This window comes from Canis lupus, chromosome 4, assembly GCF_003254725.2.
Source record: "Canis lupus dingo isolate Sandy chromosome 4, ASM325472v2, whole genome shotgun sequence".
NCBI classification, from domain to species: domain Eukaryota; kingdom Metazoa; phylum Chordata; class Mammalia; order Carnivora; family Canidae; genus Canis; species Canis lupus.
The window spans coordinates 49,763,665-49,790,708 of NC_064246.1; the positions used below are offsets into that span (position 1 = coordinate 49,763,665).

The window sequence follows — 27,044 nt, forward strand, 5'->3', positions numbered from 1 at the left end:
GAAAATCCTGTTCTGGGGTGTTTTCAAGGAAAATGAAGTTTCTTAGGTTTTCACCAGTTAGTTACCTGGGGTTCAAACTGATTTAGGAACCCTCTGTATATAATCCTAGTCATCTAAACTTCGTTTTCCCTTCAATATATTAGTTTGTGTAAAAGATTCCCATTGTATAGAAGTATAAAAAGAGAGGAAAACTGGCAATTGTCCTCTGCCATAGGTCTATATTTTGTCCTTGTGATTCTCAACCCGAATAATTACAGATGGGAGAGCTACACATTTCATCCCCCTCTTCTCTGCTCCCCCCCCCCCCCCCAACCCCGTTTGTCCGTCTTTCTGTCTCTCGCAACGGACTTCTAGGTGCCTGGAACCCGTAGAAAGCCAAGCGGTAGAACTGCATAGATTGTGGCGCTGTTTTACCTGTCTCAGATTCAGCAACTGCCTCAGCGCAGGCACACAGCTCTACCTTCCTGCTCGCCGTTCCCTCCTAGGGGAGCTGTCGGACACCCGCCTCGAAGCCCTCTCGCTGCACCCTCGTTCCCCCGAGCCCCCCAGAATGACCCTCTGACCTAGGCAGCGAGGGGACGGCGGGGGTAGGGAGCTGTCAAGAGGTAAATGGGTCAGGGGCCTGGCGGGGACCAGGACCAGGAGTCCCGGGTGCTGCGGAGACCGGGGCGCCGCCAGCCCACGGCCGCTGCTGCCCGCGGCAGGCGCCCCTCCTTCGTGCGGACTCGAGCGGAGCCGACCTAGGACCGAGCGCTCCCGCTCCTCCCGCAGCCGCCGGGGACTCCGCGGGTCCGGCGAGCTCAGCTGCAGCCGAGAGCCCGCGGCCCAGCCCGCAAGGTCGCGGACTGGGGGGCCGAGGCTGGGTCGTGCAGTGGTTAGCGACACGGGCTTTGGAGCCCGGTACGGGTTCCGCCCCTAGCCTCTTAGGTGACCTTGGGCAAGTTCCCTCGCTTCAGTGCGCCAGTTTCTAAACCCACAGGAGGAATTTAGATGGTGGCTAAATCCTAGGACTGTTGCAAGAATTGATCAATAAAGCACGTCTGGCAAGCAGCAGGCGCTCGGTTAACGGTGAGCGGTGATCTGTAGCGGGAGTCCCGGAAAACTGCTCGGGTCCGGGACGCAGGTTCTTCACCGAGGGGTGGGGGAAGCGGCAGCGGGCGCACCTGCCCCACATCCCCGCCGTCCTCCTCGGCGTTCCGGGGGAACTCGGGAGCACGCGAGAGGCGTTCGTCCCGGCCCCGGGCTCGCTCCCACGGCCCCGACCCCCAGCCCCGTAGCAGCTGCAGGCAGGCCGCGGCGCGGCTCGCTCTCTCCCTCGAGCCGAGGACACCTTTCGGCGGCGGACTGAGAACCTCCCTCCCTCTCCCACCGCCGGGCTCGCTCGCTGCTCCTCCGGGTCCCGGGGGCGGCGGGGAGCCGGGCAAAGCCTCGGGCGGGAGGGAAGAGGCAGCCTTGGGGTCTGCGAGCGGCCCCCGCCCCGGGGCGCGGGGAGCGGGGCGCGGGGCGCGGGGCGCGGGCGCGGCGCAGCGGAGACAGCGGCAGAACGCCGGGCCCCCAGGCGCCCCCGGGCCCCTCCGTCACTTTGCCGCCTTCGAGGGACCGCTGTGGCTTCTCCTCCCCGGGGCGCACACAGCCCCTGCACGGCCGGGAGTCCCCAGCCGCCGCGCGCGCTCCCCCGCGGGGCCAGAGCTCGGGGGCGGCGCGCGCGGGCCGGGCCGGCGAGGTGAGGAGGGGCGCGCGGCGGGCGGGCTCCGGGGGCCGGGGGCCGGGGGCCGGGGGAGGGAGGGGTCGGCCGCCTGCCCTCCCCGCGCCGCCCCGCCGCTCCCGCCCTCTCGCCCCCGCGCCCCCCACGCCCCCGAGTCCCGTCACCCCCTCATCCAGACCCCACCCTCCCCCATCATGATTTCCCAACGCAGAATCAGACCGAAACCTGGAGAGTCGGCGTCGCCTTTCTGCTTCCCTCGCCCCCCCTTCCTCCTTCTATAAATAATCCGGACTAGCGGGTCGGGCACGTCACACGGCAAGAAACCGAGACCCCGAGGTTTTCTTCTCTGGGAATAGGGGGCAAAGGGTGAGGAGGAGGAGGAGAAAGAAATCGCTCGTGAGTAGTGAAGAACAGCTTGCTCCTTTACCCCTCGAGCCGACCAGGCATCATTTGATTCTTCCTTTCTTTTTCTTTCTTTTCTTTTCTTTTCTTTTTTTTTTTTTTTTGATTTTTCATTTTCTTCCTTATTCTCTACTCCCCTGCCCGCCCCCCCCCCCCGCCCCAAATCCGACGGATTGCTCAGCGCTTCTCCCATTGGTGTCTTTCTTCCCTCCGCCTTGGACTGCTGCACCCCCCGTCCCTTCCCCCCACCCTCCACCGCGCAACCCCCACCCTTAGCACACATCTCGCCCCACGCAGGGAATGCTGTTCGCCAGGAAATAAAGTTCAAACTCCTCTGGTCGTAGGCTTGCTGATACCAGAAGTGGGCTCCCGGGCACCCATCTTCCTCTAGCACTCCACACCTGCTAGCTTTTAAATTCCTTATCTGGGTTTGCATATTTAAGAGGAAACACACACACACGCCCCAAAACCCCACAGCCCTCGAGGTGCAAAACTGCCTCCTGCAACTACCAAAACTTACCAGACGCTCTAGTTGTTTTTGTCTTAACGAAAGGAAAACAAAGATTTTACTCTGGGTCCCCCCGCGGGGTGCCTTTCCTTATTATTATTAAAATATGTATATATTATACATATATATGTTTTTCCTTTTTCCCCTTTAATTTTTTTTTTTTTTTTTTTTTTTTTTTTTTTTCTTAGCAAGAAAATCTGCTCGGTCCCAGGCAGCCGCCGCTGCCCCTTTGATGTTTTGGTACACCGTGCGCATGCGCCTCACATTAGAATTACTGCACTGGGCAGACTAAGTTGGATCTCCTCTCTTCAGTGAAACCCTCAATCCCATCAAAAACTAAAGGGATGTGGAGAGTCCGGAAAAAGGGCTACTTTGGGATTTGGTCATTCCCCTTAATAATCGCCGCTGTCTGTGCGCAGAGGTAAGTGTGCCCAGCATTTCTCTTTTTCATTTCACTTTGAAGGGCTCTGTCTGCATACCTCTGTGAGCAGGGATCTGTAGTCAGAATCAGATAGATGCTGAAGACGCTGTGCCTGCTGCCTTATTGATGCCTGTTTATTGTCTTTTCTTTCTTTAGTGTCAATGACCCTAGTAATATGTCGCTGGTTAAAGAGACAGTGGATAGACTCCTGAAAGGCTATGACATTCGTCTGAGACCAGATTTTGGAGGTAATGGGGTTGCCTTGGAAATAAGAAACAGCCCAGCTGTAGCCTAAGCTGTCTTTTGAGCTTTGTGTGCGCTGTGTCTTCCCTCCCCTCACTGTTGGCTGCATGTGGTATATCGAATGTATCTCTCTCTGTATTACCATATTGAGAAAGTGATCCAAACTTATGCCGATTTGCTACTATTCAGCACTTAGATGGTCTTTCAGTGAGACCCTGTTAGGGTGCATAGATGACTGCTGTTCGTGAGGTTCGCTGCTGAAATCCTTTGCTTCACTGTTTTTGCTTCATTGAGATACAAACCTCTTAAGTTTAGTTAATGGTGTGCCCAGAGAACCTGGCTTATTGGAGGCCATCGTGAACATTTTCGAGAACAAAATGTGCAGGCAATTGGTTGAAAAGTGACATTAATCCCCTGTGCCCGCCTACTTTGGAAGAGTTCTGGCAATGGTTTAAAGTGGCTGATGTCTGGATATTATCCAGTTCTGGAAGCCCCACTGTTTGGGGAGGTGGGAGGGAAGGGGTTGGAGAGGACTAAGAGGTAGAGAGGGTAAGTAGGAGAAGGTCTAGGGACCTCTTGCTGCAGCCTTAGATACACTGATATGCCCATTTAATTTTGCTTTAGACTTACGAAGCTCAAAGAGTTAAAACCTGCGCACTGAAGGGGGGGGGTGGGAAAGAATGAGGAGGAGGGGGTTTTAGTGCGATATATAAAATTGCCTCAGGCTAGACCGGTTCATTGTGCTTCTGCGAGTTGTGTGTGTTCTCATACTGAGACATCTACATATGTAGATAGAATTGGAATCCCTCTTCTACGAGGGCACGTGTGTACATGTTCCATAGAGCATTTCCTAGAGGAGTGCCTGGCACTCTTTTTTAAAAAGAGCAGGGAAGTGAAGAATATGAGGGATTTGGGGCAGAATGTCCCATGCCCAGTTACAACTCTTGTTGAGAATGAATGAAGTTCTGAGAAGTCACGTGGCTGGGTATCTTGGTTCGCAGGTCCCCCTGTGGCCGTGGGAATGAACATTGACATCGCCAGCATTGATATGGTTTCTGAAGTCAATATGGTGAGTACTGAGGTTTATGGTTGTGTCTCTGCAGACCTTCATTTGGGGACAGGAAGTAGGAAGGAGCCAGTCGGTGGGGGTGGTGTATGCATGAGTATGTATATGAAGTGGGGGGTGAAGGCTGGGGATTTTGCTTTGGAGCCCACTGTGTTGGAGGTTTCAAAGCATTTGCTTTTTTGGTTCCTCACAATTTTTCCAACCTGGTTTGGATACTTGGGAATTGGTACAGAGCAAGTAAAATGCCACATAATTCATGTGCAAAACACAGCCACATGCAGAAGATCCCCTGCAGAAGCCACTTTTCCTGAGGTGTAGTGGGAAACCAGATTCATCCAGGGTTTTCTGAGTTTGGATCAGGAAAAGAGGGAAGGGTTTTGATTTGATATTTCATGGGGAATATAACCTACAAACTAAACTGTTATAAAGAGGCTGAATAAATGACCCTGGGATACTGATGTCCACTTGTTGCTTTCAGAGATGGCCTCTTTACAGCTGATGGCAATCACCTCCTCCCACAATTGTTCACCAGCTCATAAGTCTGCTTGCCCACCAAAATAAATAACAGAAATCGGTCACTGTTTCCTAAAGGCAGGCTCAGACACATAAGCCCTAGCCAGTCACTTCTGCAACGTTATTCACCGTATGTCTTAAGCTTGTACAGTTTATGGACAACAGTACTCATTGAATACCTGGTTGGACTTGGGGCAAATGCTAAGAGAAAAAGCCTCTGTGTTCTCGACCCAGGGACAGTTGTGGGGGGTTTGCTTCATGCAGGAGCGCCCCCTGCTGCCCATATTGGGGCACTGCAGACATACAAAACAATGCGAAGTGTCCCAGATACCCCTGATTAACTTGGGCTGCTCACTTGTTTCTCCAGTGGTTTTTCTACTGTGTTTTTGAAGTTTTCTCCTTTGGAAAAGTTTCTCTAGAAAGGTCACATTTGAATGTAAGATGCAAGTGTTACTTTCAATCCTGAAAACACACAGTACATTTCAAATCGTGTTGTGGCATGGTTCTTCCTAGAAATGAAATATACTATTTAAAGAAGAGGGTGAGGTGTGTAAAGTTTTATTCAAAAACACTTCTAAGCCAGACATCAGGACTTGAAAGTTAGGACACTTATTAATTAACTCAAGAGAGCCAAAGTACTAGGTAGTGGATATGCTCTCAACATTATGCAAATTTCCATATTCCCAGAATTCAAATAGAGAGCAGGCTCTAATAACCAGCCTTATCCCTGTACACTCTCCAAAGACAGGTGATAATCCTGAGGTATCACAAGATTATAAAACAGCTCATGACTACTCCTGGGAATATTCAACAGTTTCAGCATACATGTTTTAATGCCATGTATCCTTTTCTATTTTAATTATTGGCGACGTTTTTGTTGTATAAGATACAAACACAGACTGAGACAATATTGAATGATCCAGAACCACAGATTTCCCACACATTATGAAAGTCCTCTGTTGTCTAGAGAATGCATCTTCCTTGGAAACCTGTTAATTTCTCAGCTATGCAAATATTTACTTTTGTGGGATTATGGAGGTCTTTCATCAGTTTAAATTTTGAGTTTTACCATAACCGTTTTAAAATGTCCCAATGTGGGTACCTCTCAAGTCTCAAACACTTGAATCTAAATTGTATCGCTAGAAACAAAGTGATATAGAGACCAGGTATGGTTCTTTGTGTCCTGTGTGGTTAAATTAGACTCCTTTCTTTTGCATTTTGACTTATTTGTGTTGTTTTTTACATAGCAACATCACAAAATGGTATTCTATGGAAAAATTAGGAACTAGAATCCAAACAGACAATGATGAGATTAGAAGTGGCTGTGGTAGGTCAGCTATGAACTTTAGATAGATTATATCCCCCAATTGTTTAGAGTAGTGTTTTTTTTTTGTTGTTTTTTGTTTTCTTAAGTTTTGCTCACCTTTTACCTGCATGCAGCAGTTTGGAGAGGCATCTGAGCTGGACACAATGCCAAGACCTGCTAGTCAAAATATAGACTCAGCTAAGGCGAGGTGTCATCTCTTGAAGCTATTTACTGTTGCTGAAAAATCATGGGATGTTGAAAGTGCAAAAACAAATGTCGGATTGTAAATAGGCCAGTACTGTAGCATTAATGATTAGAACCAAGTGCTAAAAATCCCATGTCAGATTCCTTTCTTAGCCTGCTGCTAACATATGTGGACTTGTCCGGACACATTCTTTACTTGTTGAAAAATTAACACTTATTTCAGCTAACAATAATGTATGTTATTTTTAAATATGCTTATTTGATTTGAAGCAACAGATGGGAAATTTCATCACTAGCGTGTAAAAAAAATAAGATGTTCGTGGCATATTGCCCCTGTACACAAGTCTGAAAGTATTTGTATCTTTTGATTATTTTTAATTCTGAAAAGAATGATTGATTATCTAAGTTAAACCTCAAAATTAATTAACATATATATATATTTTTTTGCCTCATTATCTTTTGTGAAATGCAACCTCTGGTAATTGTAACTTTCTTTTACTATAGCAAATCTTCCCTTGAGGGATGGTAAACAACAGACCATTTAGATTGTCAATGATTCATTTGTACTGAAGAACCCTGTCAATTTGACGCTTCTGGTAAATTACAATGATAGAAATATCTGAACCAAGTCAAGAGTCTTGAATGCTAGTTCTGCTTCTGCTGCTCAGTCATCCTAAGGAAATTTACAGACAGGTGCGGCTCAATTTCTTCACCTGTTAAAGGGAAGGAATAGTCCCATTTTACCTATCTCAGGTGACTATCAGAATTAATAAAACAATATATGTGAAAGTATTGATGTTCCGTTAACAGAGCTTATGTAGAAGACTGAATAACAGGCTATCACACAAGAGACTCTTTCCATTCCAGCTGCTGCCATAATTGTACTTGGGTCAATAATTTATATTACCAGGTCTCAGGGTTTTTTAATGTTTGAAATGAGAGGGGACATGTTAAATTGACTTTCAACTCAAAGTTATATGTGTTGCTGGTTTGCTTTATTATAATAGCTCTGTTGAGTACAAAGAAGCTCCAGGAAAACTTGGAAATCCAGCATAAATGTAAGGAAAATACAGAATTCCTAAATATTACGCCGTTTTGAGTTCTTACTCATGAAGGTGAAGATGGTAGCTTGCTCAGGTGACTCTTGGCCCAATGCTAGATCTTTGGAAGAATGTGATTTCAATTAGAATGCTCCTGAGCAGAAAGCCTGGCTTTAGAATGAAGTATTTTTAGATGTCTTGGTTACATTGGCAGGAATCTTTTTGTTAAGACTCTTTGATGAAAAGTGCATTTTAAGATCCAAAATTGGCTCTGAGAATTATGGACCGAAATAGCTTTCTCTTCATTTAAAGCAGATTCTTATCCATCTTGAAACAACACATTTGCCAACCAAAGAGTGAAGCAATATTTCACTTTTGAGGAAATAGTTCTAGTAAACACACACACAAATTACCTTTTTATGGAGTGGCGAAAGAAGAAAAGTGCTGCTTTTTTTAAAACAGATGTTTTCTTGCATCACCAGATGCACAGTTTAAAATTCAATTCAACACAAATGCTTATTTAGCAGCTACTATGATCCTGCCATGTTGTTAGACCTTAGAGACAGAGCAATAAGATTGATTTGCCTCCTGACCTCATGAGGCTTAATATCTAGGTGTTCACTATTCTTAATTCTTCTGTAGACTATTACTGTACTTATACTTAGCACAAATCTTATCTTTTCTCCAAAATTTTATTTGTGAGCAGCCAGTTGTTTACCTAGTGGTCTGTACCTCCCATGGGTTCATTTGGTATTTCCCCCCTTCAAATTGCTGTATAAATTACATATTCATTCTTTCTTCCTAGTTTATGTTTATAAACTGCATGTAAACAGTTATAGTAGATCTCCCCATGTGATTTTTGCTCTATACATAAAAGTTGGTTGGATGTTTGACTCCTGGTTAGTGCCACAAATATTGGGTGACCTATTTGTTCCAATAGAAGCAATTTGTTATTTTTCACTAGACACTGTACCATAAATGTGGAGAAACAGAACATGGAATCATAGGCTTCAAATTCAAGGCATTCACTGTTTAACCAAGGTGGAAAGAATCATAATGCAGGATTAGAAATGCTTTGAAGGAGAAAATACACAGACCATATTGGGAATACAGACTACTGAGATATTACACAGAAATTACTAGTTGAAGATGGGATTAGAGGACTATGGATAGATATTCTAAGCAGAAATATTGGCACATAGGAGAAAAAAACACAGGAGAGATAAACGGGGTTAGGTATTAGCCAGTAGCTTTAAATGGCAGGAATTGGGAGTGGGAGTAAGAAGATGATAAAAGCTGGTATTGAGATCATAGGTGGTGGTCAACTTATAAAGACCATTTTTTTGCAGCTTGCTAAAGAATTTAAATTTTGTTTCAAAGACTGTAGGGACCCATGAAAGGATAGGAGTATTGTATGAATAGATTCACATTTCAGGAAGATGCTTCTGAAATATGGAGAGTTAAACAAGACCTAAAGTTGGGAGATAAGGTGAAACTCCTTGCAAAAATAAAGGAAGAATTGATGAATTGAGGCAGGGACATAAAAGAGAAGATATAAACCTGGGGCACTTAACAAGATAGAAGCAAAAGGACTTGGTAAATCCCAAATTTCTGATGGTACCATTTATTGATATGGAGGACACAAAAAAAGCAGCCAAGTTGGAGGTGAGGTGATGGACAGGCAGTGAGCTCAGTTTGGGATGTTGACTTTTCTACAAACATGAAATCTCCTAATGGAGGCTGGAAAATATAGATCTAAAGCTACATAAGAAGTCATGACTAGAGAGATGAACTTGGACATCGTCAGGATATAAGTAGCAATTATAACAGTATGAATGGGTAAAATTAAAAAGGGAAGATTATAAGACAGCTATAAATGGATATCTGGTGAGCACTGTAATTTAAGTGGAAGAAGACTGAAAAGGAGTCCACGAAGATTAATAAGTAGCTAAGTAACAAAGAGTTAGGAAGAGAACCTGCAGATAAGAGTGTTTTGGAAGCTGAGGCACAAGAGAGTTTCAAAAAGAAGAAAGTGGGGCGCCTGAATGGCTCAGCCAGTTAAGCCTCTGACTTTTGGTTTCAACTCAGGTCATGATTTCAGGGTTGTGGGTTATGGCTGCCTTAGGATCCTCCCTTGGTGGAGAGTTGGTTTGATAATCTCTTTGTCCCTCTGCCCCTCCCCCCACTCATGCTCTCGCCTGCGCTCGAGCGTGCTCTCTCTCTGTCTCATCTTTAGATAAGTAGATAAATCTTAAAAAAGAAGAAGAAAGTCGTCAGCGGTGTCACATGCCACAATGATCAATTGAAGTAAGTTCTGAGGCTTAGCTCCCAAGTATAGTAGTAATAAGAGCTCTCTGGTAAACATACAGGAGCTTTAGTAGTTGGAAACTATACTTTTGAAAATTTTGGATCTAAAGTGAAGTAGGGAGAGTGTAATTGTTAAAAGGAATGATATATAATTTGGAAAAGTTTCCTTTAGAAGGGAGTAAGTTGCAGATACAATATAATAGATGAGTGAGGTGGCAGGAAATGAAGCTAAAGAAAGGCTTGCTTGATTGAAGACCTCTATATTCTCTCTGACATGGGAGACACTTTCTGTTGAGAATAGAAGAGGTTAAAATTGGCCTCTGTGGAAAATGGGTAAGTTAATGAGGTTGCCTGGGGCACATAGAAGGATAGCCAGGAAGCAGAAAACATGGTTGAAGGGTATGGGTAAACTCACCGACCACAGGCACACTTAACTCTAAGTAAATTATGCTTAGAAATCTTCCTACCCAACTTTTAGCAAACTGTTATGTTCTCTTCTTCTTTTGCTTCCCCTCCTTCCCACTCTCTTACCCCTTTCCCTCTCTTGTACAGTAAGCAACATTTTTCATTGTCATCATGATACTAATATAATACTAATATAATAAAATAATTACAGTTAATTCTTATTGAGTTCTTAACTCATGTAAGTATCCTGTTAATTTACACTATCTCATCCAATCTTCTGATAAAAACAGTGTGATGGCTTCTATCAACCTATTTAACAAAAGAGGAACCTGAGGCCCAGGGAGGTTGAGTGACTTGTTCAAGGTCACACAGCTAGCAGATGACTGATTTCACATCCCTTAATTTTAGCCATATGATTATACTGCAGTTTTACATGTAGCAAGGCCTCATTTAAAAAAAAAAAAAAAAAAATTTTCATTCCTTGAGGACCCTATTTTGTTGTGTTTGTTTTTATTATTTTTTTAAACAGTGGAGAGATCAGATAAACTAATCCTCACTCTCTCCAACCTTAAAAAATTCTTAATTTTATTAAAGTGATTCCAAGTAGGTACTTTAGCCAATGTATATTAAATATAAGAAATGGTCCCCATCCTTGAGATACTTATACACTAAATTACATCTATTGAGCATAATTTAAACTATGCAATAAAGGAAGACTTTCATAAGATCTTGAAGAATCCAGGATATCTCTTGTGTCATAATTTCTTTCATTATGAATGGGTGCTTTTTTTTAACTTGTCTAATAATTTTCTTGTTGCTCCAAAAGAATCAGATAACCATTAAGGCCAGTAATTGCCAGGACATAGTGGCTGGTATATGTTTAAGAACCATAAACTCAGTGGTTATGGCTGTGAGTGAACATTATGTACAAAAGACCACACCCTTTCCCTTAATTTTTTTTTATTATAAAGACTTCATTTTCAATTGAACTTTTTTTCCACCGAAAACACATTTTCCAATTTCTGATAAATTTCTCCTGCAAATAATTCTCTTAAAGGTGGTTGATTTTTTTCCTTTTTTTTTTCCCAGATCTTTCTTTCCTCCATCCCATGTAGTATAAATGAGACTCATTATAAAGAGTGCATCTCTAGAAGACTTACCTATCTTTAAACATCTATGCCACTTGATATTACAGCTTATAAACCTATTTTTTTCTTGGGTTTGTCTAAGACAAATTTTTTGCTGTTACTTCATGGGTACCTTGAACAATGTTCTTGCTTAACTATGGCATGAAATAAAGATATGATTACGATTAAAGATATATGATTACTCTGCAAGAGAAAGCAGGCTAAGGAAATGTCTCAAGTTTCATATTTTAGCTCATCATGTGTACTTCAGTGCACCTCTCTCTACCCCCACTGGAATTCTGAAATGGTTGTGGGAATTTTTTTAAGAATGTAAGTCAGACAAAGTGTTTTCCCTAGTTATATGGGAGGGATATGTGTGTATGTTAATTTTGGGAAATGGCACTGATTTATTTTGTGATCATTCTATAACAAGATTTCCTTACCCTCAGCATTATTTTCACTTCAGACCAGAAACTTCTTTGTTGTAGGGGAGCTATCATATATATTGTGAGGTATTTAACAGCAACCTTGCCTCTGCCTTCTAACCACCAGAAGTACTCCTGGTGTTGTGAAAACCAAAAATGTCTCCAGAAAATGTTAAATGTACCATGTGGTGTAAGGAGATTGTCCCCAATTGAGAAACATTGGTGTAAAGAATGGTGTTGTGGATGTTGTGGTATTGTTTCCAACCAAGCAACTAGAAAAAAGAAGAGATTTGTCATTGAGATTTTTCTCATTGATCTGTTGCTTAATTACCATTTGCATGTATGTTTGGTGGTACATTGTGTCAAAACCAATCTTAAAATACCAGCAAACATCAAAAGCAAAGATTGTATACATCCTCATCACTTCATTAAACCTGTATTTTAATTGATCCGTATTACCTTCTAGTTCTCATCTATTTGTTTATTCATATTTTATACATTATACTTATTTTGTAGAGAAAATTTTAGTCTACATTTTCACTTAATACACTATTTTTACAGACGTATGCTTTCATTAAAAAAAAAGTACACATCTCTACTATCACCAGTGTGAATTGATGTGTATTTTTCCACAATCTTACAAACATATACATGAATATAATGACATTTTATTTTTTATTCACTCTGTATTTTTTCAAAGAACAGTTTTAATATACATTTTATAGATTATTAATCATAATTCTAGCTATCAATTATTTGAAAATAAACATTTATTTTTACTTTTGCACCATTAACAAATTAACAATAATATACAAAATAGAGAACTGCATTTAAATAACATATAAATGGAAATTTAAAAAAATTCATAAATCAGCTTGACTCATATTTACACAGCTACTCTTTACTGTTTCTATTCTGATATTACTCAGTTTTTCTTTTTTCTTTTTTTTTTAAAGACTTTATTCATAGAGACACAGAGAGAGGGAGAGAGAGAGAGAGGCAGAGAGAGAAGCAGGCCCCATACAGGAAGCCTGGCATGGACTCCATCCCGGGTCTCCAGGATCACACCCCAGGCTGCAGGCAGCGCTAAACCGCTGCACCACTGTGGCTGCCCGATATTACTCAGTTTTTCAAAATCAATTTACATTTATCAGATGACAAAAAAACTTAGAAACAGTTAAAAGAGGAATAAGAGGAAGGATGGTTATGAGTTTTTAAAAGACACAAACACAAGGTTTATATGTTGGCTCACAGTTATGCATTTTATTTACAAAATACATATATTACTTAACAAGGAAAGAAATGGGTTTATATTATCCTGTCCCTATTTATATGGAAAAATATAGGAATGTTTTTAGCTCATTGGCTCTTGCTGGTGCTGATTTTGTTAACATTCTATCGGCATTTTTATTGCCAAGTCTCATTTTTCCTTGCTCTATAATTTGGCACTTACCGCCTACTTACTTGCCAAGAGGTCTTAACTTAGAAGTAATTGGCAATTGAAGATAAAATAACTTCTCTCCTAACACAATAGCAACAATTAATGAAGTTTTAGAGGTGAATCTACATATATCTTAGAAAAATGATAGAAAAGTAAGCCACAGAGGAAGATCAGAGATGCATGGACAATAGCTATGTGTGAAGCTTAATTGCATAGGACCTGCCCGCCATGCAGAGGAGACCTTGGAAATTCTTGGGTAATGCTGTGACATGATGAGAAAATCTGAAGCAGCTTCACAAAGAGTGAAGAAGGCAGGAGACCCTAAAGGAAGTATGAGAAAGTTGAAAAATGTTTTCCAGCTCTGATTTTTATTTTTATAAATGTCTTTTGGAGCCCCCACACTAGTTTTATTGACACAAAGGATGAAAATATTTAGAAAAAACAAAAGCTGAAACAAAGAGTATGAAATGGAGGAGAGATGAGCACCTTAGCACAGTGTTGTTACGATGAATAAATTAGTAATAGCTATATCAATTATTTAGTTTTAAGATGTCTGAAAAAAATCAGAAATACTGATATTTTACTCTGCATTTCAGGATTATATAATTTGGCTATTCCTTGTTTAGAAAGGTAGCTATTTAATTGGTTAGTAATAGTAGTATTGCACATTTGTATATTGAATAGCTTCCTATAAATTATTTATGGCTGCCTAATTATAATTCTGGAAATATCTGCTTCAACTTGAGGCCTCAATGATTAAGCATCTTGAGATTGCTCCTCTACAGATCAATAATTCAGTGCCTAATTGGTACAACACCATTGGATCAAAAACATTTTCTAAAATGTTTATCTACAGACTCTTCCATGAAGTTTTATAAATTAGTTTTTAAAAGCCGTCTTTCACTCAGCTATTTTATTTTACTTTTTAGATAGAAATGATGGCTGCATCGTGAGAATTTAATCTGTCTACTTGACTTGCTCAGTAAATGTGTATTTATTTATCTATGCACTAATATATAATGTACACTATCAAACATACTTGAAATACATTTATTTTTAAGATTTTATTTATTTATTTATTTATTTATTTATTTATTTATTTATTTATGAGAAAGAGTGAGAGAGAGCACAAGCAGAGGGAGAAGCAGAGGGAAAGGGAAAAGGAAAGGGGAAAGAATGTCAAGAGGACTCCATGCTGTGCATGGAGAGCCTGAAGTGGGGCTTGATCCCACCACCTAGAGATCATGACCTGAGCCAAAAACAAGAGTCAGACACTTAACCCACTGAGCCACCCTGACACCCTTCAAAATAGAGATTTAGAGAGTTTGATAAAATACGTACTAAGTTATATTTTTATCTCATGCTCATCTTTTTTTTTTTTTTTTTTCTCATGCTCATCTTAACACTGCTTTGGTTTTTCATTTTCTATGAAAACTGAGAAATAGTGAATAATAATGGGAATTAAAGGCTGTTTTATTCTGCATTATTATTCTGCTAAGGGGAAATATTAGATAGTATGGCTTGTAATATAGATAATTTAAAAGTGACTGTTTTCTGTGGAAACAGTCCCATTTAGTCCTAGCTTCCAATTTCTATAGCTTTAACATCTAGTAAGTGATATTTTAGAGAGTGTGCTGTTCGTCCCTTCCAGGATGGAGCATTTGTTTTAAAATAAGTATGGAATCTTCCTGCTTCTTAGGACTACATAAGTTAACTGGATTTTACAAAGGACTGTATAGTCACACAGCTAGCTTTTAAACAATTCTGCAAAGACAATCTTTATAAATTGTCCGGTTTTGTGGGGGTGTTAACAATTCATCAACTGTAGATTTCTCAAGAAATATTTTTAACATTAATCTTTAAAGAAATGATTTATAGGCCATCTTAAGGAATATCATAAAGTTAGCGGGGATGTCAAGAATTTCAAATACAAGGGAGTAGGTGCCAATTATTGGGTTGTAAACTCCAATCACCATTTTGTAAAGATAACAGTGATCCAAAAAATGAAATTTAAGTACTTTTTCTGTTTGCTTTCCTTGACCAACAGAGAAACTTCAAGACTTATTTTGTAAATACACATTTAAATTTCTTTTTCCAAATGAGTGTTTGAGTTAATAGACTGAAGATCTCTTGAAGAACTCTCCCATCAATCAGTTATGTAAACCATTGCTCTTTCAAGCACTGTTAAGCCAACACTCTCTTTTGACACTGGTGGAGCTGATCTGCTAGGCTGTGTAAATTTGCATCTGGCTTCTGTGTTGAAAGAATGCTTTTAAGTGTTTACTTGAATCACATTAGCATGTCCGTGTGGCAAACCATTCTTCTAAGTGAATTCATTAGAGATGATACCTTTGTTATTCTACAAGTCATAATATTTTAAGTACTTGCCAAATTTACAGGTGAAAGATCAGTAGAATTACAGAGCATATGAGAAACACAGCTTTCCTTATTTCCTTCAGATTTTTAGGATGCTTTATTTTACACATTAGGTGTTGAAGGCCAAGTTCTGTTCTGTAAGAAATCTGAATAAAATCATTCACCAATTGCTTTTGTTTTTAACACTACAAAGTAGTATTTTCTGACAAATATATTATTTTCTGTTTACTCAGAAAGATCAACTCTCATTTTCACATCTTAATTGCACATTTTATAACAGTCCAGAAAATTCTTTCTATTTAATGAACCAGCTTTGAGAGCCACATTTTAAAATGGCTTTATCTTAGTTTACCAAACTGATTCTATCATCATCACCACCACTTAGGTGGAAATTTGTTTTTAATGGAACTTTCTTTACTTAGGTTACTTGAGTCAAAGTGGCAATGCTATAGATATGTCCTAGTTTTAGACAAAATACCTTAATTGTGTATGCTCTTATTTTTAAAAAATAGCCACAATCCTGGAGCTTTGGGTTTCCTATTTTGTTGTTATTGTTGTAGTGCCTAATGTAATCATGGTAGGAACAATCATATGCTACTTAAATCTTTGAGCTTTAAAGAGAAAAAGAAAAAGATAGAGATACCCAGAGAGGAAGAGGAAAAGAGGGATAGGCATATGTGTTCCTGTTCTTGGGGAGCGTGTAATGTGTTTTCAATAGTTGAGAAATAGCAGAAGGCCTTTCTTATATAGTAGTTGGGTCTTGTTTATTATAAATGAATATTTATATATGTAAAGTATGCAACCAAGAGTTACCATGTAAGAATGTATACATAATTAGGGACTGTCTTTTATAATTTACATGATATGAAATCAACAGTATTAAAGTGCATGTGGATTCTCTGTTCTTTTAAGCATTTGATAGTTAATAAATGTTTGAATTAAAAAAGGTCAAGGAAAAACAGGAGTTGAAAAATTGCAGTATACCTTTGATATGTAACTGGGATATATTTATTTTGATTAATGACACTACTGAAAGTCACTACCATTTTTTGAGAAACCTTAATTTTTAAATGTTTTCACATTTAATTCTCAAAAATTTTATGAAATAAGCATTATCATATTTTACAGATGGATAAACAACTGTGGGTTAGAAGACTTTTGTGAGTTAGAAGCTATTAGAATGATAGCCCTCCTTATGTTATAGCTGGAAAATGCTGGAACTGGAATTTGAGCCTGATTTGTCCCCTAGCCCATTTATTTCATGTTTCCTTTAAATTTAAAGGAAAAGGAAATTGAAAAAATTGAACAGACCTGCTTCCATCACAATCTCTCAAGATGGTTGTTAATAGTTCACATTCCAGATTCTTATATGATTTTTGGGAAACCTAAACAAATAAAATAAATAAGGATGCCTCGGTGGTTCAGTGGTTTAGCATCTACCTTCAGCTCCGGGCATGATCCTGTAGGGAGCCTGCTTCTCCCTCTGCCTATGTCTTTGCCTCTCTCTCTGTGTCTCTCATAAATAAATAAAATCATAAAATAAAAAAAAATAGAACATAGGGAATAAAATCTGTAATACACAAAAAAGTCAGTCTAATTAATTGAGAGATCAATTAAAATTAGTAATTTTCACTGTGTCAGCATCATTAGAGTTTGTGGGTAAATTGAAGATTATGGTTTACTTTTTTCTTGGATAGACATCTTTCATCACCAGGGAATGAATTCAATTCTTGCTTTCTTGAAACAAAAATCTTCTCTGAAAAAAAAAAGATATGGTAATTTTGAGAATTAAGAACAAAATCAGATTTTGATTAAATTTTATGACTTTTAGAACCAAGAAAATATCTGCCCTTGATATCTTTCTTTTATTTTAATGAGGTGGTATCTACCTCAGTATCTGAGCATCTCAGAATATTCAGCAAAATGATGATTAGCATTTGTGTGAAATAACAATTGTGATGTATTTCAAGGTCAATCTAAAAGACTTCAGTTTGAATATATTTGTGTTCTTCAAAGTTGAGAAAAACATGTGGCTTCAACAAAATATTTTTAATTTTTTTCTACTTTGTCAAATATACACCTGGGTTGATAAAAATTAAGAATAAAATTAGGGTACATATATACACGAGTATATATATATATAATTATATGCATATATAATTATATATATAATTATTATGTTCTAGATTTCTTTTGAAAACAAGCAATCCTTGGGCTAAAGTATGCTGTTACATTTTTTAAGAGATTATTTCTATTTTATTTTTTGTGAAAAACTCAGTACTTATATCAAAATCAGGGACTGGGAAGTTCTGGATTTGTCCTGAATTTGTCACTGATGATAAAACTTCCTACAAAATTCTTGTTCAGAGTTTCTGTACTTGGAAATTAAGGAAATTAAATGAAAGATATAAGGTAACTTCCAGCTGTTTGTTAGGTTCATTTTGTAAAGTGGGTAAATTTATGTTATATAATTTTCTTAATATTCTCCCATTTAAAAAATTTCCCATTATTAAACCTTAATTGTTTTTATTACTTGTTTCTGTCCATTATGGACAGAAAAAATTAATAAACTATAATTAAAAGTGAAGATGCCAGTTAATGTCATCACCTAAATATAAATACTGTTAGGGAAGTGATCACTAAACCTCCAGACTTCTTGAGATGTACATGAAATAGAATCAGGTAGTATCAGACATCATGTTTTATGATTTCTGCTCTTAATATTTTGTGAACATCTTTTGATGACATCTAAAATTTTTCTATAACATAGTACCCAAAGGTTGCGGAATTTCATTGATTTTATTAAATCAGTCCTGTTGATAGACATTATAATTATTTGGGGGACTTATACTATCATGAATGAAACTATATTAAACAGTCACGTGTGGTCATATTTGATGCAATTGTAAAATTATCTCCTCTGGTAAATTCTTGTAGACTTTGGGTATTAATACAATTAGAAAACTGTGCTTCCTTTAGGTTCTAATTTATGCTCTTACCACCAGTGTGTGAAAGTTCCATGTGCACATACTTAGACTATTCCTAGGTATCTCCCTCAGTATGTTCATTCTTCCTATCTTTGCCAACCTAAAAGGTGAAATCGGTAATTTCCTAGATTGATTGAATTTTTTATTGCAAAATAACTATCTCAAATACTGCTTTTGTTTATAGGGCATTTGTATTTCTTCTCTCTGAATTGGCTTTTCCTGTCATTTATTGATATATTTTTCTATTGGAGAATTCATTTTTTTTATATTTATTTGTTGGAACTCCTTATATATTAAGGATATTAACACTTTATTATACATTATAAACATATTTCCTTATGAAATAACTTTGTGAATAATACATTTTAGTATCTAGAAAATTTCTATTCGTTTTTACTAAAATATGTTATGGTTTTTGATCTTGCTTTTCAGACTTTGAAAAGTCTTGTCTACCCCAAGGTTTGAAAGGAATGTTCAAATGATCTCTCAGTATTTTGTGTGATTTTTTCACTTCAATATTTTGTGTAAATATTGACTTCATTTGCAATGTGTTTTTGAGTAAGTTCTGAAATGGAACTATCCATAGGTTAGATAGGTAGATAGAGACATAATTGTGACAGTAAAATTTAATGAAATAATCTTTTCCTCGTATAAGAAATCTCATGTGTCCTTAGGTCTATGTTTTTACTCTGCAATTTGCCTCATTAATATTTTTCTCTCCATTTTTGTGCCAGCGTCATGTGGTTTTAATTATTCTGACCTTAAATATCAAGGCAAATCTCCCCTCATTATGTTTCTATTTATTTATACTTAAATACTTAGATAGTTGTACTTTCGTACAATATTTTGGCAAGTTAAAAAAATGCTACCAGTATTCTGGTTGTAATTGCTTTGAAATTTGAAAGAAAATTTACTTCTCAACAATATTGGTTCTTTCTATTGAAAAACATACAATGTCTTACCATTTATACATATTCTATTATGTCCTTCAGTAAAATTTTATAGTTTTCTACCTGTAAGTCTTTCACATTTCTTGTTAAATGTATTTAGGCCTTACATAATTCTTGGTAAATTAACTATTCAATACTTTACAGTTTTTATGGTTATTGTGAATAGGATTTTTATATCCAATGATTATTTTTGATTCTTGGTCAAAAGAATAAATGCCATATAATCATATGAGAAGGTGTTTTTTATCTTTACAACTCAGAGTACTATTTCCATTTCAATTTATGCATAAGGTACATTAGGTGTCACTAGCCTGTTCTATATATATATATATATATATATATATATATATATATATATATATCACTTTTTTGCAGCTTATTATTCCTAACCAACTTAAACATTTAAAATGGCTATCTTATTTCAATTTCAACCTCCAACATAGAAGCCACTTACTTGGCCCCATAAAACCAAGATGAATTACCACTAGAGGCATAGTCTTAAAGATTCCTTCTATTCCTTTAACCTTATTGAATAAAATTTAGATTTAAAGCAGAAGTCTCTGCTTAATATATCCCATTTTTATCTTGCACATTATGAAATTTGTGAAAATAAAAAAGCTTTTTTTTTTTTTTTTGATGTAGTGAGCCAAATCATCATCACGTGCTACATTTAAACTCTGGCAACCATTACTTGAAGTATGGATAATTTAATTACAAATAGTTGAAGAGAGTATATTTTATATCCAGAACAATTACAACCAAAGAACAAAGCAATGTAATTGACAGAGTGTGTGAATATTACCACAAATACCAGTTTCAGAGTGAAGACTTGTCTGGATTTATTACTAAACCTGATCATGACCTTTAATTCACAGACTTGATGACCAAAGATTGAGAACTGTAAAGGCTCTCCCATTATGGTCATATAAATTCATAAGTGATTTGACCAAGTCAGTGTATTTACTGAATAGTTTACTGAGCAGTTTTAGTTTTCATGTTGAATCCTTCAGCTAAATATGGTTTAGTTGTGCATGAAGTTTAAGATTCCTAGAAAACATCCCAGTATATGTTACAAAACTTTAGGGAAAGCATAGCATACCATATACATCTTAAGAGATTTTAGTGACTCGTTAGTTGAATTGTAACTTTTGTATTGGTTAAGTCAGTAATGCCCTTAAGGAAAAGCAAAAGCTCAGATATAGGAGAAAAGGCTTTCTATAAACTAGTCCAGCATTGTCCGTAGCATATAGTTTTTGGCCATCACACACACATACATTGATAAAATTGAGTGTACATTTTTTCTGTTTAAACAAAAAGTTACCACCGTCAGGATGAATTATTTAATGCTGGTTAATTTAAATTAGATGCATTAGTAGATGGGGATATAATATGAAATAATAATGGCACATGCATCAGTTTGAAAAGACTATATTTCCTCAGACAGGAAAATGTGTTTATGATTAAATATAGGCAAACTGAGAGTGGAATTCCATGCTGTTTTGCATGGGTTTAAATATACATTTTTACTTGGAAAATGTCTATACTAGATGAATGTTTTTAAAATTAAAGTATTGATGTGCTACATATCAATGAATTTAGACTTCTGACTGATATATCAAGAAAGGCTTGAATTTTCTTGACAACTATGTTTTGGTTCTATTTATTTTCATAAAAATACAATTCCAGTACTATCGTAAATAGAATACTAGCACAATTGAAAGGGGATTTTTTTAAAAAGGGAATTTGATTCTTAGTCATCTATAGATTTATTCTCCTTTCTAAAAGATAATCATAACATTTATTTTCAAAGATATATTGTAGGATGTTTTATTTTTTAAACTGTATTTTAGTCAGATGTGCTTTTGATAATCATGCTCATCTTTTTTCAGCTAGTGTTGTCTAAAAGATTATTTATATTTTAGAGCAAAGGTCAACCAAATGTTGCCAATATTTGCTTATTTTTATAAGTAAACTTTTAAAAATATTTTATTTATGTTTGATTTGCTAACATACAATGCTCATAACACCCAGTGCTCATCCTCAAGTGGCCTCCTTACTGCCCATCACCCAGTTACCCCATCCCCTCGTCCTTATCCCCTTCTACAACCTTTGTTTGTTTTCCAGAGTTTGGAGTCTCTCATGATTTGTGTTTTTCTCTAATTTTTCCTCACTCAGTTTCCATCCTTTCCCTTGTAAGTAAACTTTTATTGGAACACATTCAAGCTTATTATCCATATCTACTTTTGCACTTTAGAGGCAGAATAGAATAATTACAACAGAAACCACATGGTCTACAAAGTCCAAAATATTTACTCTGCGGTCATTACAGAAGAAAAGTCTCTGACTTGTGTTTTAGGACAATAAGTATGGAATAAAAATAAAGTACTCTGGATATATAAACCAGGAAGAGGAAGCATGTGAAATTGCATACCATTGTTTTTGCTTACATATTTGCTTGGATTTTGCTTGAGTTGGAGATGGTTCAAATTAAATAAGAATGTATTTAAAGTGTAGTTTCATGGAGAAGTACATCTCTGTTAATTAAGATTATAGAAAGCATAAAAGAGAAGACATATTTAATATTAAAATTGAGATTTTTATAAAAAAATAACATGAGGCTCTCTGTCACTTACTATTTTTTGATTTGCTCCTTAATATCATAGATAGTTTTATTTTTTTAAAAGATTTTATTTATTTATTCATGGGAGACACAGAGAAAAGGCAGAGACTTAGGCAGAGGGAGAAGCAGACTCCTCACAGGGAGCCTGATGTGAGACTCAATCCTAGAACTGCGGGATCATACCCTGAGCGGAAGGCAGATGCTCAACAGCTGAGCCACCCAGGCGTCCCAATCATAGACAGTTTTAAAAACAGAATGATAGTAACTTATGTTCAGGTTTGCTCTAGAAGTAACTGAGAATTTGTATGACCTAAAAATGTATGGATGCTTCTTAGAAGATTAATATATTAATATAAGAATTAGAATCAAGAAAATCTTTTCTACTCATAGTCCTTACCAGTTTCTCTCCACTGAGAAATAATCCCATAGCCCATTAAAACATACTCATGAGGTCAAGACCATGTCTGCTTTTCTGACTTTTGAACTACTTTCAGATCTAGCTCAAAATGGTCTGACTCATGGAAATTATGTAAGCAGTGAGTTAAATTGGTAGTAGAATAAGCTATAATCTCTCTTATTAATGCTTCTTGCTCTTAAGAGATTATAGCACAACAAAACCATAGTTTTGTTCAGAAGTTTTTATCATTGCTTACTTTTAATCTGCAATTTTTATTCAAAGATATTTTGGTTGATTTTCAGAATTTGTTCTGGAAGTCATGGTACAGAGCTATCATAGTAGTTCTGCTGTTATGTAAGGATCTGCATATCAATGGTGATGACAATAGAATACACAGAATTCAAATGGTTCCCAACTTGACATCTTTAGGCAGTTCCCATTCCTTTCTGAAGTTTGTGCACTATAATTATGGGTAGGATTAAAACTAAACCTAAGAGTAGAGCTAGACAGGAGTACCAGATTGTACATAAAATGAGATATAGCTATTGTGACTTAACTGCTAATAAATATGCCATAATATTTCAGATTAAGAAGAGCAGGGATTTCAACAATGAACTAATTTAGCCTACCAGATAAATAAAGCTTTAACTTCAGTCCTTAAAACTGTTTATTGGGACACCTGGGTGGCTCAGTGGTTGAGCATCTGCCTTCAGCTCAGGGTGTGGTCCTGGAGTCCCCAGATGGAGTCCCACATTGGACTCCCCTCAAGGAGCCTGCTTCTCTCTCTGCCTATGTCTCTGCCTCTCTCTCTGTCTCTCGTGAATAAATAAAAATCTTTTAAAAAATTAAAAAGAAACTTTTTATTAAAGTTGAACGTCTTTAAAATCGGTTGAAATGTATTTAAAGAACAAAATTAAACAATCTGCTTTTTATTGCTTGGTTAGAACTAAATACATTTGGTAGTTATGTTTCCAACCATAAGAGGAAACAGTTTTCTTTCTTAAATCTGATAAAGGCAGGTTTGTTTATGAAAATTTCTGGGGTATATGTTTTTTCTTTGATAGTTTTATAAACATTGGTAGCATTTTGCAATAGTTGAAGGCCTGGGTCATGGAATCTTGTCTCTTCTTATTAGCTGTGTAATATGGTCCTAATAACCTGATTCCATAAATCATCACTTTTCTCATCTATAGGAGTAATAATGGTATCATCCTCAAAAGATAATTCTAAAAATTAAATGATTTAATATACAGAGAGAGCTTAGTATAGTTATTTACACATAATAAATCTCAATAAATTATATCGACTATTAACATTACACTCAAAATTAATTTTGTATTATGCCACAAGACCTCTGATACATTCATGATTTCAGTTTATGAAGCATGGACATCAGGTCAAGAGTACTGATATCTTGAAAAGAACATAATCATGTGATGATCAAAGAAGCTTTGTGCTAGAAAGGAATCCTAGGACATTAAGCTAGTATTCAGGAGACTTAATTCTAACTCCAATTCACCTACACACTAGTGTGTGATCTCAGGTATGTCATTCTTTCCCCTCTGTGGACCATAGTTATGTTTCTGTGTGTGGGATGGGGACAGGAGTGGGGATGAGGGCAATGATTGTATTGATATAACCTTCTAGGGGCGCCTGGGTGGCTCAGTGGTTAACTGTCTGTCTTTGGCTCAGGTCATGATCCTTGAGTCCTGATATTGAGTCCCACATCAGCTCCCTGCAGGGAGCCTACTTCTCCCTCTGCCTATGTCTCTGCCTCTCTCTCTGTGTCTCTCATCAATCAATTAATCAATCAATTTTTAACCTAGTTCTGAAACCTGAAAATCTTTGAATAAAAAAAAAGCAGTTTTTAAAATTCATTTTTAATTGTTAACTTTGCAACCAAAGTTGGAAAACACTAGGGGAAACAAAAGATAGCATTGCTTATTACACCAGGAAAAAAACTGACAAACAGTAGTTGTGTTGTTTATCAGAAAGTGTGCTTCTTTCCAATGGAATATTTTGCAGTTGTTTTGCAGAATAAGCACTTTACTAATTCTTTAGAGCTTTAGGAGTATAATCCTCTCAAGGTGTCTGTCTGCAGGAGTCTGCTATGAAGTTGTTAGATGCTAATACCTCTGGATTCTAATATCTGTTCATATTTCTGAATTTAATTGAGAAGCTAAAATGCAAGATACAACTCTACTCTCTTGCTGAAGGTAGTTTTCTTTCCGAATCAAACATGTCTAATCTTAAATGGGTGATAACAACGAGGGGGCTGTTAATCGTATGATTCTAACAAGAGCTCTATGTTCAACAGATAAAGATCCAAGGTTCATAAATGGAAAATGACACCCTTCTTGTTGTAATTAGCATGGGATTTCACCTTGGGAAATGTAGATGCCCTACAACATGGCTTCATAGCTACTATTTGCTTTCTGTGATGGAAGAAAATAAAAGAACTGATTGTACAGTTTAGTAATGCTGGAAAGACAATCTGTCTTCTCTGATTCATTTGGAAGTTATTGCCAAAGTCATTCTTAGTGAAAACTCTTAAAATAAAATACAAATGTTTAGAATACATGTCCCTTCCTACCTTTAAAGTTTGATTTACCTGCTTTGCTGAGACAGAAAACTATTATTTGTCATCACAGAGTTGCTCAGATCTCAACCTCCATAGTTTGGTTTAGATATGGTCTTTCAACAGTGCATCATGGCCCATTATTTTCTTGAATTTTATTATATGCTACCAAGGCTATTTCTTAGTTCTGTGTGAATACTTACAACAATGATTAATACTATTATTTTTATCACATTTGAGGATTTTAAAAGTTCTTTTTTTTTTTTTTTTTTTTTTTTAAAGTTCTTTAGTATAATCTACTTCATTTGATCTTCCTGCTGTTCCTGGGAGATAAATATAACAAGTTGCTTGTATTTTTTCCCTTGCTTCCTGCCTTCCTTCCTCCCTCCCTGTCTTCCTCTCTTCTTCCCTGACTTCCCCCCTTCTCTGTCTTTCTCAAAAATAAAATCCAGCAACATTAAGTGATTTATTAATGCTAAGTCATATTATTAATTAAATAGAATTTGAACTGATTTTTACAAACTCAAATCTGGTTCTATTTATTAATTCAGGAAGCAAGTTATTGGAACTATGATTTAGGAAAAGATTTTTAAAAATCTGAAGAAAGAGTGATAGAGGTTTTAGTGACCATGGATAAAGTACTTGGAGTAAGCACCAAATATATTCCTTTAAAGAGTCAATAAACCTAATAGTTAATCCAAAAGGAGCAGCTTGGATTTGCTAAGCATCATTTCATTTTAATGCCTTGGGTAATCTCAGGAAACCACTAAAACCAATGTTCCTTCAGCTTGTCTGTCCCCATGAGATTTGTCTACATTTGAAGAATTGGCACACTTAATCAAGCATCATAAATCATAGATTGTTCCAAGTCACAGCCAACAAATTAGACCTTCTGCAGAAAACCCCCCAAAATCAGTAAATGTCATTTGCTATCCCTGTTTTCTGAAGCAGTGTATTATAGTAGTAATTGATTGTTTGGAATGCTTTACTGATCATTGAGATCTAATGTGGCAAGCTGTGATGAGAAGTTTAGCCATGCTCCGTTTTTGTTCATTTTAGAAAGGCAAATATGATTTTCTTTGGGCCTACAGCCTATACCAAAATGACAGAGTTTCTCCTCTGGGATAGCCAGGGTACCAACTGTCATAGGACATGCATTTTTGTGAACTGGTTTCACAGTACATGGTCTGGACACTGACAAACTGCATTAACATCTCAACCATGTGTGAATTAGGCAGATTACTTAATTTCTGAGCCTCAATTTCTTCATCCATCCAACGAAGTAAATTTTGAGTTCAATGAAGATTAAATATGATAATTTCTTTAATGTTTTTAGTACACTTCCTGTTCAAGGAAAAATTAGCTTTGAGGGCACCTGGGTGGTTCAGTCGGTTGAGCGTCCAACTCTTGATTTTGGCTCAGGTCCTGATCTCAATGTCATAATATCGAGCCCCACATCAGGCTCCATGCTCAGCGTGGAGTCCACTTAAGATTCTCTTGACCTTTTTCTCTGCCTCTCCCACTCATGCTTTCTCTCAAATAAATTAAATCTTTAAAAAATTATCTTTCTTATATATGAAAATTGGCTATCACATTATGTCAAAAGGGATACTATTCCCAAAGAAGTTATGTAAAAGAGATACAATAATGGCAGCTGGGTACTGAATATTAAGAATTTGAATAGGTTAAAATAATAAAATAATTTTTTTCATTTTGTAACCACATAGTTTCATGAAGATTTGTTCTTTGATAAATTAAAGTATAAAAATTACTAAAGTAGAAAGGCATCTTGCAATTCATCAAATCCAAATCTCTTTATTTTATGATGAAAGAGCTGAGTATCAGGTAAGTATTCAAGGTTATAGGTGACATAAGGCAAGTACTCCGACATGTAGCTTTTATAAGCTACTCCTTCCTACATACTAAAGGCTGCCACAGAAATATTTCCTAATTATACAACTCACATAATCTCATGGCCAGGTGGATGGTGTGGTTATTTTTCTAAAAGTTTCTAGGAGCTTCT

General features: G+C 37.3%; 1 protein-coding gene across 5 annotated transcripts in view; it reads left to right on the forward strand.

Moving 5' to 3' along the window:
* The first annotated feature begins 442 nt into the window (after positions 1 to 442).
* The window catches only part of GABRB2 (gamma-aminobutyric acid type A receptor subunit beta2), a 251,373-nt gene continuing 224,771 nt past the window's right edge, over positions 443 to 27,044 (forward strand). Inside the window, exons 1-4 of one of the 5 annotated variants that reach the window (XM_049109174.1) lie at positions 443 to 605; positions 2,804 to 3,036; positions 3,193 to 3,284; positions 4,281 to 4,348. In XM_049109174.1, the coding sequence (XP_048965131.1) occupies positions 2,960 to 3,036; positions 3,193 to 3,284; positions 4,281 to 4,348 (237 nt within the window). In that variant the 5' untranslated portion in view covers positions 443 to 605; positions 2,804 to 2,959. Of the gene's footprint in view, positions 606 to 821; positions 1,069 to 1,604; positions 1,724 to 1,900; positions 2,102 to 2,803; positions 3,037 to 3,192; positions 3,285 to 4,280; positions 4,349 to 27,044 lie in introns of those variants that run through there. The other 4 variants (XM_049109173.1, XM_049109175.1, XM_049109172.1 and 1 more) reach the window with 4 other exon arrangements.